Source organism: Dasypus novemcinctus, chromosome 19, assembly GCF_030445035.2.
Source record: "Dasypus novemcinctus isolate mDasNov1 chromosome 19, mDasNov1.1.hap2, whole genome shotgun sequence".
Taxonomy (NCBI): domain Eukaryota; kingdom Metazoa; phylum Chordata; class Mammalia; order Cingulata; family Dasypodidae; genus Dasypus; species Dasypus novemcinctus.
In genome coordinates this window covers 51799836-51812430 of record NC_080691.1, presented here as the reverse complement: position 1 = coordinate 51812430, position 12595 = coordinate 51799836, and the positions used below count along the sequence as shown (strand labels likewise).

Below are 12595 nucleotides of genomic sequence, written 5' to 3'. Positions count from 1 at the left end.
TTAGTAGTAGATAAAGGTTTCTCCTTCAAATAATATTTCCTGTCTTTCAAGTGATGGTAAGGAACAAACCATTTCTAACCTTTACCTGGGAGTTTGAGTATTTTGAATTAGAATATAATGATCGAATTTCACCATCATAAGACCAGTGTCGAAGCCCAATTTTCAACCCAGTGTGCCAGGGGAAAAGGAGACCCTCGCTGTGAAGCTACTAGATGGCCTTTACCCATGGAAGAAGCAGTTGCCTTGGAAGAAAAGTTTTTTGTCCTTGACAATTGGGTGTAGCATTTATATATATATATATATACACAAGCAAATTAAGTGAAGGGGTAACCTTTGACTAAGCACAGTGGCCTGCATTGCTCTTGATTATTAGGGAGTCCTGCGTACCAACGACACCATCTGGAAGTTCCAGAGTTTACCTGCCCAGCCTGGCCAGGCTTCTCCTCTGCTCCAGTACTTTGGAATCCTGCTTGACCAGGGTCAGCTCAATCAACTCGAATCCTTAGAACTTTGCCGTCCTGTTCTTCAGCAGGGGCGCAAGCAGCTCTTAGAAAAGTGGCTTAAAGAAGACAAGGTACAAACACCTGTGAGAGCAGAGTTTGAAAATTAGGGCCCAGGCTCATTCCTCATCTGGTCTTCATTTTGTCTTGTCCCTTTGGCCACAGCTGGAATGTTCAGAAGAGCTTGGAGATTTGGTCAAAACTACTGACCCTACACTGGCTCTGAGCGTGTACCTTCGGGCAAATGTACCAAACAAAGTTATCCAATGTTTTGCAGAAACAGGCCAATTCCAGAAAATTGTGCTCTATGCCAAAAAGGTAAGCATGCTTAGCCAATTTCACAGATCACTGATTTGTGATCGGGTAGTGGCTGATCTCCATGTATGAATTTAAGCCTGTATTTTATGTACATACTTAAAATATATGTGAGAGAGTTGTCAGTATTGCTTTTAGAATCTGTCATTCATTAATAATTATCCCATTTTAGTCTCATCAGTTCTTTATTTTCCTGTTTTACTTTTACATTCTGCCATCTCCTTTCCTGTTGCAGGCTTTCCTGTAACTTTACCTTGCTCTTCCTCACCCTGCTTTCCTATTCTCCTTCAGCACGCTACTGTGTGTTAACTATATGTTTTGGTGGCCTCCCAGACTTGTCCTGCCTGCTCTCTGGCAGTCTGTGTTGTGTTGGTCAGAACTTACACACTAATCGTGGTCACTGTCTTTGTGATCCAGACTGTTTGTAGAGTTAATTGTGCCTTCATGGAATTAATACATTTAATTGGATATTGGGTCAGGCAGAGGACTGGTTCATAAGCCTGTCATTTCTTTTTACACATCTAAATTCTAAACAAAGATTGGGGAACATCTTTTTTAAAAGCTCAAGGTTTTTAGTTCATTTTCCTGATTGGTCCTAGGTTGGGCATACCCCAGACTGGCTCTTTTTGCTGAGGAGTGTGATGAGGCACAGCCCAGAACAGGGTCTGCAGTTTTCTCAAATGCTACTGCAGGATGAGGAGCCTTTGGCTGACATTGACCAGGTGAGTGCCGGTTGTTTGGGACACCTTTCTTGATTTTTTTATGGATATCAAGAAATTCCCAGAAGGATATTTGTTATTCTTTTAACAAGTGTCAAGTCTTTTCATCTGCTCTCAGTGGTTCAATAATATAATGATAGTAAATGGGCTAGAGACTCAGGTATTGGCTGTCTCTGGGATTGATGAAGTAACGTGTTATTCAGATTGCTTGAAATAATAGGTGATGTTTGGGAATCCTGCATTTTAGTCATGATTGTTCTGTAAACCCATGATTTCTCTTAAAAAGGAAAGATTGCTGAAATTACTTGAGAGAATTCTGGTGATTCATATCTTAAAAGTACCTTCTTTAATTCATGCCAGTAAAATGCTCTATTGGTGAGTATAAAGTAGATGATGAAATTTCACAAAATTACCTACTGAAAAATAATAGCCATGAATTGCATGAATTTTGATGACATAAAATACAAAGGGGGAAGCGGATGTGGCTCAAGTGATTGGGCTTCTGCCTACCACATAGAAGGTCCCAGGTTCAGTTCCCAGTGCTTCCTGGGGAAGGTGAACTGGCACAGCAGGTAGTCACAGCAAGCTGATGGAATGAAAGAGACACAAAGAGGAAAGACAATGAGAGACACAACAAACCGGGGAACTGGGGTGGCACAAGTGATTGAGTGCCTTTCTTCCACATGGGAGGTACCAAGTTCAGTTCCCAGTGCCTCCTAAAGAGAAGACAAGCAGGCACAGAGAGCACACAGCAAATGGACACAGAGAGCAGACAACAACCGCAAAACAATGAGGAGGGAGAGATACATAAATTTTTTAAAATCTTTAAAAAATGCAAAGGAAGGAAGCAAATTGTTGAATTTCCAAATGATATTCAATTTCAGGAACTATTTCAATAAGAAAATAAAATACTGTTTTTTCTTTTGGTGAAAATGTGGCTTGCCATCTATTTCAGATTGTAGATATTTTCATGGAAAACAGTTTAATTCAGCAGTGTACTTCCTTTCTGTTGGATGCCTTGAAGAATAATCGCCCAGCTGAGGGGCATCTCCAGACTCGACTTTTGGAGATGAACCTGTTCCATGCGCCCCAGGCAAGTGAAACCTCTGAGTTCAGAGCTACTGGTTCAGCTTGAGGTTGGGACCACAGACATGAACAAAGGAAAGGGCCTTGGGCTGGCTAGTGGGTAGTTCCCATCCCTTTCCTTCAGGGCATTTCCAGAAGTCCAGATATAAAATTTGCCTAGAAAGAGTCATGGCATCATTTCTTGACCCGAAAGTTGGGGGGAGGGGAAGTGATCAAGTCACATGTATGTGCTATTTTATGCTGTTTTTGGTTAACTTTGGCTTGGAGGGATTGATAACAAGCTGTTAACTTGAACTTCTACAGGTTGTAGAGTTATAGAAGTTCATTTTTTCTTGACTTACCTGTCTTCCTCTTTGCTTTTCTTTAGTAATCACATATTGTTTTATAATTAGGAAATAGCATGTTACTTATATTGTCCTGTTACCTCAGTTTATTTAAATTTACAAACTAGCTGCTGGTCTGTGGGTCATATCCCACCTCTAGGAAATAAAAGTGCTATGGGTTTTCTCTATTTAGAGAAATAGACTCTCATGATTTGGTGATGATTTATAACAATTTTTTATAAATAAGGCTGAAACAGAAGCTAGGTACTTCTCAAAACTCATAAAACAGACCCTCAGGAGAGCCCACATCCTGAAAGGAAGAAGCGGGGGTTGGGGGGTGGGGGATGGGGGTGTGCAGTGGGGTGGGGTGGAGGCAGCTCAGCCAGGCACTGAGCACAGGGTGCTGGAACACTGAGCAGGCTTCTCTGGGTGGAGGACACTGGGCGACCTTTTCTCTTTGCTTATCAGTATTTTCTAAGTTCTCTAAAATATGCTGTGGTTATAAGGAGGATAATAGCAGATAGATTCTGAAGAAAACAAAGGACAGTGGGGAGGAGGTGGGTGCTGGATGTGGTAAAACCTTCCACTCAGGCCTTGGGATTGTTTGTTCCACGGCGAGCCCCGAGTGCATATTCTTGGAGCAGTGCGGGGTTGGACTTGTCTGTGAGTGCTGTGTGTTTGGCCAGTAGTGCATCTGGTCAGTGTCGCAAATCCAAGAAGAAGCAAGAAAGAGAGGCTGGGGTCAAGTGGAGGCCCCAGGAGTGCACCTCATCACCACCAGTTACTGTTGGAGACTGTGGGCCAGGGCAGGCAGTGAGGCAGCAGAATTCTCAGCCAGAGATTACTTAGGAAAGATAATTTTAAGCCTCATCAAAGTTCCTTCCAGGGGTGTTTGCTGATTTTTAAATGCAACCATGCCAGGCCTTTTCTACCTCTGACCAGCTAGAAAAGTCTAATAAACAAAGATGCTTTGTTTCTTTCAGGTCTAATTCGGCTGTCCCTGGTCTGAGGATGGAGCTCGTTAAAAAAGGCGGATTTCTGCCCCCTTGTTAGGCTTGAGCCCCCATGTTGCTTTTGCCACAGAAAAGTCTATTAGAATGTGATTGGGAGGAAGCAGCAGCAGCAAACTGAGCTGACCCCAGGGATGGCGTTTGTGGCAGCACCTCCCCCTTCTCCCACCCTGATGCTGCCATGTGGGCAGGTGGAGCCCTGTGGGTAGGCCTCAGAGGACTCGGAGAGGTGGTCAGGGTCTGCCCCGTGCCTGCTGCTGACAAGGAAACAATAGTGTGGGTTGGCACAGCTGCAGGGAAGCACGTTAGGGCACGAGCCAGGGCAGAGCCACACCTGGCAGGTGGGGCTAAGCAGCTTCTGCCGAGCAGTCGTTGCCACCATTAAGGCTTTTTACTGGTCCCTGCTTCATAGGTTGCAGATGCCATCCTGGGAAATCAGATGTTTACCCATTATGATCGGGCCCACATTGCCCAGCTCTGCGAAAAGGCAGGCCTCCTGCAGAGGGCGCTGGAGCACTACACTGACCTCTATGACATCAAGAGGGTCTTGGTCCACACACACCTGCTGAGCCCCGAGGTAAGAAGGTAAGGGGCCTCCGAAGTCCCTCCAGATGCCCACAGGGCAGCAACCATCTCCTTCCATCACAAGCTCCCCGATTTCCCGCTACACTCTCAACTGTTTGTGATTTGTGGGATCGTGTTGTCATAGCCCACTCGCACTGTCAGAAGCAGTTGATTCAGCTCCTGCACAAACTTCCCTTGCTCCAGAGCTTCTGAACCTCAGATCACCTCTTTTTCTTTCCATTATATCCACCTTTCACTTAGCTTAGTCACAGAAATAGAGATAACTTTTAACAATGATACCTCTAGCAGGGTTATCTGAAGCCTCATCAGGAAGAGCTAAAATAGCTCTTGTGTTCCAGTTTACAGGAGAGGTTTTCATATTAACTGAGGAACACTCCAGCATTTGCAACCATTTGGGTCCATGTCCTATCCCTGGTTTACTTCCACCTCTCACTTTTTACCATGATGGATAGTTGCTTTTCAGTTCTTCTTAAATGGAAATTCTATTTTTCACTCGGGAGAAATGATCCAGATATTTTACCACTGTTAGTGTTCAATATTGTGCACAGTTGTTAACACACTCTTACTTGTTTCACAGTGGCTTGTAAATTTCTTTGGCTCCCTGTCAGTGGAGGATTCTGTGGAGTGTCTGCGGGCCATGCTGTCTGCTAATATCAGACAAAACCTTCAGCTGTGTGTGCAGGTGGCATCCAAGTACCACGAGCAGCTGGGCACTCAACCCTTGGTGGAACTGTTTGAGTCCTTCAAAAGCTATGAAGGTAACCAGTGTGCTGACCCTGCACTTAATCAGGGTCTCCTTTCTCAGGTGTCGCTGTGGACTTGCCCAACTCAAAACTGGAACTTTCTGCAAAGCCATGCAGGATGTCACAGTCACTGTCTTTACTCTTCAGTCAGCAGAAGAATGTTACTGCAATCTGACCTGTGTTAATCAGCTTCAGAAACCTTTTCGGTGGGGAAACTTAGAATGCCCCCAGTTACCCTGAGGACCTTCTGTGGAACCCTGTGTCTTTCTGAGGCACAGCCTGCCACAGAATTCATCTAAAATTCTGTCCTGATGGTCCTGGGTATCCCTGAAAGGGCTTAGTGTCTGGTCTGGCTGACCCTGAGTGGGTGGCTCCTTGTCCTCCCCTGAAGGCCTCATTGGTCTGTGGTCAGGCCAGGGCCATTTGAGGGGCCGAGCATTTGCTCAGTGGGGCATCAAGTCTCTGCTGCATGCCTAGGGAGGTTGGGGCCTTGGAGGAACATAAAGCAAGAACCCACCCGCAGGGAGTTGGTCTTCTCTCCAGAAGACACCAATGTAGAAAAGGCCATAGCAGGAGATGGGGATCCGAGATGGCAGTAGTAGGGTTGGTGGTGGGGTGGGGCTGACCAGGTTCTGTTCCCATTGTCAGAGCCTTTGTTTCATTGGCTGATGCATCTGCCTCCCTCCCTCCCTCCCTTCCTCCCTTCCTCCCTTCCTCCCTTCCTTCCTTCCTTTTTTCCCTCTTTCTTTCTTTATTATTATTATTATTTTATTAAAGTTAATAGATTACAAGGAATGTGCCTTTCACATACCTCTCAAGGTAACACCTAAAGACCCTCATAATAGAACATGGTCTTCTTTGATGTGTCATATTGTATTATTGTCACTGGTGTCTCTTGTCTGGTTCCTATACTGCATAGTGAAATCACTAGCTACTGTTGACTACATCTCCTCCGTGGTTCACCTTGGAGCTCAGTGCAAAGGGTGCCCACGTGAGTGCCACCAGCTCAGTGTCAGGTAGCAGACTCCTATTTTTTTTTGTTCTGGGCATGTCTTTTTTAAATCTTTATTTTGAAATAATTTCAAACATACAGAATACTTACAAAAATAATGCATATCCCTACTCAACCCCAAATACCCCAATCCACCAATTTTAATATTCTGCCACTTTTGCCACCTCATTCTATCCATCAGTTTATCAATACATCTCTCCATCTACCTATCTGCCTGTCTGTATATCAATCTATTTTCTAAACACTTGAGCATAAGTTGTATACATCATGCTTCTTGAACACTTAATACTGCCATGTACAATTCTTAAGAACAAGGGTATTCACTTATGTCACCCTTAAGTACATCTTAAGTACAGTTATCTTAAGTACAGTTATCAAGTTCAGGAAATTTAACATGCATATAAAACTTGCAGTCTATTTTACAATTTTTTCATATGTCTCAATAATGTCCTTTTGGGTCTTTTCTCCTTCCCCAATCACGTATTGCATTTAATTGTCATTGTCTCTTTAGATGCTTATTCCATTTTTTAAAAATTGTGGGATCATATATTCAACATAAAATTCTCCCATCTCAACCACACTCAAGCATACAGTGGGATTACTCATATTTACATTGTTGGGGTACCCTTACCACCTTTCATTTACTAAAACTTTGCCATCTTCCCAAATAGAAACCCTACATCCATTCTGCATTAACTCCCCATTCCCCCTGCCCTCTGCCTTAGCCACCTGGAATTTCTATTTCTGTGAGCTTGCATATTTTCCTATATTTTCTTTGTAGTTACTATAGGCCTTAAATTTAACATCCTAAATCTATAACAATCTCATTTGCTTTAATACCAACTTCAAACTTCAATAGTATTCAATTACTGTACTCTAGCCCCACAACTTTAGGTATTATGAGTCTCAAACCACTGATTTATCATTACGTTTTATACATTTGCCTTTTAGCTCCTGTAGGACATAAGAAGTGGAGTTACAAACCAAAAATACAGTAATAGTGCAGTAATACTGGCATTTATATGTACGCAGGTCATTACCCTTACTAGAAATCTTTATTTCTTCCTGTGGCTTTGATCCTTTGTCTAGTATCTTTTCCTTTCAACCTGCAGCCTTCTCTTTAGCATCTCTTGCAGAGCCAGTTTAGTGGTGATGAAGTCCTTCAGCTTTTGTTTGTCTGGGAATATTAATTTCTTCCTCATTTTTGAACGTTTTGGCCAAAGGTAGAATTCTGGTTGGCAATTTTTTGCTCTCAGCACTTTTAATATGTCATCCATCAACCAAGAAATAAACTAAGCTGCAGGGCAACAAAGGCATTTATTTAGGGTCTTAAAATTGCAATTCTGGGAGCACAGATTCAGGTAGCAACCCATATTGTGTCCCATCTTGGCTTTTCCAGACAAGGATTTTTAAAAGAAAAGATTACATATATGTGGTTGGTGGATATTCAGATACTCTAATTGTCCTTCAGGTTAGATAGTTAACCTTTATCTTGTAGTTTGTTCTATGGTGTCTAGATATTCTTGGGGTTTTGAGGAACATTGCTGCTTGAGGCTTTGCACACTTTGGGAGTTTGGGGTATTTTGTTGAGATCTGCCTACAAGTAGCCTTCACAATGATCTCTCAAATCCATTTTAAATCTCTTAGCCATAGTAACTCTATTTTGTGTTTTATTTCTTTTAACACATCCTGCCTTCTTGTCTCCATGGTGTCCAAGGAGAAATTAGCATTTAATCTTATTGAGGCTCCCTTGTATGTGACATGTTGCTTCTCTCTTGCGGCTCTCATAATTTTCTCTTTACCTTTGGCATTGGACAGTTTGAATACATGCCGTGGTATGGGTCTATTCAGAATTATCTATTTTGGAGTTTGTTGTGCACCTTGGATTTGTATACTCATTTCTTTTGTTAAATTTGAGAAGTTTTCAGTCATCATTTCTTTCAATATTCTCTCTTCCCAAAAAAATATTCTCTCTGCCCCTTTCTCTCTTTCTTCTCCTGCTGGGACTCCCACAGTGCATGTATTGGTATGCTGGATGGTGTCCCACAGGTTCCTCAGGCTCTGTTCATTTTTCGTCATTTTTTCCTCATTCTGCCCCTTAGACTGCAGGCTTTCAATTGTCAAGTCTTCAAATTCTCTGATTTTTTCTTCTGCCAGCTCCAATCTGCAAGGACATTTTTAATTTGTTACTGACAGAGTCAACTTTGTTTCATTCCTTTTCATAATTTTCATCTTCTATTACTATTCTCTTTGTGTTTGCCTATAGTTTTCCTGATTTCCTCTAGCTCCTTGTCCATGTTTTTCTTTAACCCTTTGAACATACTTAGGACCATTTTTTAAAGTTTTTGTCTGGAATGTCCCAGGTGTGATAGTCCTCGCCAGTGGTTTCTAATGCTTAAATCTTCTCCTTTGCTGGGACCATTACTACCTGTTTCTTTTATGTTTTGTAATCTTTTGTTGAAACCTGGGCATTTTTATTTTTTTTAATGTGTTATCGCTGGAATTTAGTCTCTGAGGCATTATCAGTGGAATTTGGACTCTGAGGCTTCTGTTCCATAAGCTTGTATCCAGCTCGTGTTATGACAGAGCTTTCCATGGAATGCTGGGAGGTACAAAAAAATTGAAAAAGGAAAAAAGAAAACACCTTTCCCAGACTTCACAGATTGATCTATGCAAGGAGCATTCTCCTTCATAGCTTATTTGTACAATGTTTTTTTTGAGAAGTGCTCCAAGCCAAAGAGTACGGGCTGCCTTGATCTTTTCCGCACATGTGTCTTTCTTGGACATACTCATGTAGCCCTATGAATTCCCCATTTACATTGGGCCTGAGTATTATCTCTTCCTTAGGAAACAGTTTCATCACACTCCCAGACACTGTATTGTATATCCTACAGCCGGCAATCCCTCGCTCTGGGCAGCCATAACTTGACTGATCTCCCACAGCATTCTGTAGGAGAGTTCCATGAGCCATCTTCTACACATAGAGCAAGTTCTGGGTCAGTGAGTCCCTCAGGCCACCACCAGGTAGACTGGGCCAGACATACATGCTCTCAATTTGTACACAAGGATTTACTCTCCTCCTTCCGGAACAGGGACCAGGGATCTGCCTAGGGAGCACAGATGAGGAGAAGGAGGAGCCAGGGTACCTCAAGAACCTACCACTTTTAAGTTGTCATTTTCTTATTTTTATTTACTTTATTTTTCTTTATTTATGCACCCCTCCCCCAGACGGTTCTCTGTTCATTGTTTGCTCACCTTCTCTAGGAGGCACTGGGAACTGAAGCCAGGACCTCCCACATGAGAGAGGAGTGCCTAATGGCTTGAGCCACATCCACTCCCTGTGAGCTGCAGCATCTGCTGGCTTGTGGCATCTGCTTGTTGCAGCAGGGGCGGTGTCTAGCTCATTGCAGTGTGGGGGGGTGACATCTAGCTTGTTGTGGGGGTTGCATTTGCTCGTCATCTTTTAGGCGGCACCAGGATCTGAACCCAGGACCCCCCATGTGGTAGGTGGGCACCCAACTAGTTGAGCCACATCCACTTCCTGCCTTTTTCTTAATTCAGTGCCCTGTTATTGCAGTCCTGTAACTGTCCTAGAGATTTGAGAAAGATGTTTCTGCCAGTTATTCCTCGTTGTTCAAAGCTTCTGTGGTGGGAGAGAGCCCTGGAGCATCTTGCTCCTCCATCTTGATTGGACAGGGGTCCTGGCATGTCTTTCCAGAACAGCAGTCACACAGCCCTTTCAGATTTCTTCAGTTTGAGCTATTCTTGAAGAACACCATCTGAGGTGTACCTAGGCTCCCCCGAGGGAATTATGCATTCACCAAATAGCTAGTATTTTCCTTCAGAGCATCCTAGGCTAATCTCCCAAACTTGATGGAAATCTATCTAGCTACTTTTGGGTGATGCCAAAACAAACAGCCTTCATCCAGCTTATAGCTTCTGAGTGAGTTGTGGGTACTTGGAGAATGGAGCATAGCTTTGAGGGCCAGGTCTTCCAGGGGAGGTAGACAATATCCATGAAGAAGGACACGAGAGGGGGTGGTCTCTCCTTCTAGGCCTTTTCTACTTCCTGGGCTCAATTGTGAACTTCAGCCAAGATCCAGAAGTGCACTTCAGATACATTCAGGCTGCCTGCAAGACTGGGCAGATCAAGGAGGTGGAAAGGATATGCCGAGAGAGCAACTGCTATAGCCCAGAGCATGTGAAGAACTTCCTGCAAGTGAGTGTCCAGGTTGTGCCTCCTTCCTCAGCTGCTCCCACTGGTGTCAGAATGGGAAGGTTCCTAAGAGTTGGAAAGCTGAATTTGTCTCACAAATGACCCCTTGGTGGTATAAAGTTCCTAGAGGAATCCCCTCCTCATTTTAAGACCCATTTGTGAAAGATGCTCTAAATTACCTGCCTGTGAATTGAGGGAGTTTGTTTATTGCTGTATTTCAGCAGTATCTAGACTGTACTGCCCCTAATAACTCAGATAGGCTAGGCCTCTGGGCACTAGAGCGGCTTAAAGAACCAGAAGTAGATTACTTTCTCATGTGACAATGCTCTTGGGTGCTGAGGTGAATGAGGTGGCTTTCTTTCCCAGCCTTTTAGGGACCAGCTGATGGCTGTCTTCAACATGTTTGCCCAAATATTGCCTTTGCAGTCACCTGGACGAAGAAAAGAGCAGAGAAGCAGGTGTAGGTGGGCTTCTGGGTGAAATCAGCAAGGGGCACACAACACTGACCCACACGCCAATGGGGGCAATGTGCCCACATGGCCCCCTCCTAAACCTACAGGGGACCTGGACATGTTGTGTCCAGACAAGGGAGACATGGTTGTGGTAGGGTGCTAGCCATCTGACCAAAGTATCATAACTGCCTGGGAGTAGAAAGCAGGTGTCTGGTGGTACAGCTTGTCTGGAAGGGCTACTTATATGTTTCAGGTTTATGGATAATGATCTGCTTGTCTTAACCCAAAAGACATTTAAATTTGGGACAAATTTGAAACATTATTGCTCAATGTATCAGAATGCAGTTTTTTCTTTAAGCAGATCCTAGTATCTTCCCCCATTTATCTCCCAGAGCAACCACTCTAGTTACTAAAAAGCCAATACCCTACCATGACAGCACACCCAAACAAAGTCCTGTTCCAAGGTTCTGTTGAGGAAGCAGTGACATCCCTGCTGACCCATGACTCCTGGGGTCTTTCTCTGTGGTACCATCACTGCCTGACATATTCTTGTGCTTTCCAACACCCAGGAAGCCAAACTCACCGACCAGCTTCCCCTAATCATCGTGTGTGATCGGTTTGACTTTGTCCATGACCTCGTCCTGTACTTATACCGCAACAACCTGCAGAAGTACATTGAGATCTACGTTCAGAAGGTACCGCGGGGGCACTGGGGCTTCACAGGACCAGTGCCTAGCGACCTTGGGGTCTCAGCCAGTGCCTCTGACACCTGAACCGTGTTTCAGAGGCTGTCCGTTTGCAGGTTATTGACCTCACTGCCCAAACCTTTGGGGGCTTCTAGTGTGAACCGAGTCTGCAGCCCTCAAGTCACCACCTTGGCTCTTCCAGGTCAACCCTGGCCGGATCCCAGCTGTGGTCGGAGGACTGCTTGATGTGGACTGTTCTGAGGAAGTAATTCAGAACTTAATTATGGTAGCCAGAGGACAGTTTTCTACTGATGAGCTAGTGGCTGAGGTAGAAAAAAGAAACAGGTCAGCTGCCTTTACTCGGTATCTTCTGCTCTCGCCCTGGGTTCTAGTGCTTGCTGCTGAGACATGGACTAATTCGCCTCATGCTGTGTGTGTGATTGTCTTTTGTGACAAATCTTAGATCTTGCTATTGGTATTGAAGCCCTTTGGGGGACAAAAACTTAACCAATGGAAATCAGGTCTTTATCCCTAGAGCAACCTGAAGTTAATGGAAAGAGACTCCCCCCCACCCCAACAGCCCAGGGATTGCCTTGGCTGTCTCTGCTGCTAGTTCAGCACCTCTTCCTTCTTCCAAAGGCTCAAGTTGCTCCTGCCATGGTTAGAGGGCCGGCTTCACGAAGGCTGCACAGAGCCTGCCACGCATACCGCACTGGCCAAAATCTACATCGATACCAACCACAGCGCCGAGCGTTTCCTCCGAGAGAACGCCCACTATGACAGCGGCGTGGTTGGCCGATACTGTGAGAAGCGGGACCCGCACCTGGCCTGCGTCGCCTATGAGCGGGGACAGTGTGATCTGGAGCTCATCAAGGTGGGTGGCAGACCCAGTGTTGCCATGCAGGATGCCCTGGCCTCACAGGGCGGCTCTTCAAACATGTGCTCTGG

General features: G+C 44.5%; 1 protein-coding gene across 4 annotated transcripts in view; it reads left to right on the top strand.

Moving 5' to 3' along the window:
- The window catches only part of CLTCL1 (clathrin heavy chain like 1), a 110639-nt gene that overhangs the window by 55095 nt on the left and 42949 nt on the right, over positions 1-12595 (top strand). For all 4 annotated transcript variants that reach the window (XM_058281809.2, XM_058281807.2, XM_058281808.2 and 1 more), the window contains 10 exons: positions 374-574; positions 666-818; positions 1415-1537; positions 2490-2627; positions 4366-4530; positions 5116-5296; positions 10349-10512; positions 11531-11656; positions 11850-11992; positions 12287-12521. In XM_058281809.2, coding sequence (XP_058137792.1) covers positions 374-574; positions 666-818; positions 1415-1537; positions 2490-2627; positions 4366-4530; positions 5116-5296; positions 10349-10512; positions 11531-11656; positions 11850-11992; positions 12287-12521 — 1629 coding nt within the window. The remainder of the gene's footprint in view (positions 1-373; positions 575-665; positions 819-1414; positions 1538-2489; positions 2628-4365; positions 4531-5115; positions 5297-10348; positions 10513-11530; positions 11657-11849; positions 11993-12286; positions 12522-12595) is intronic.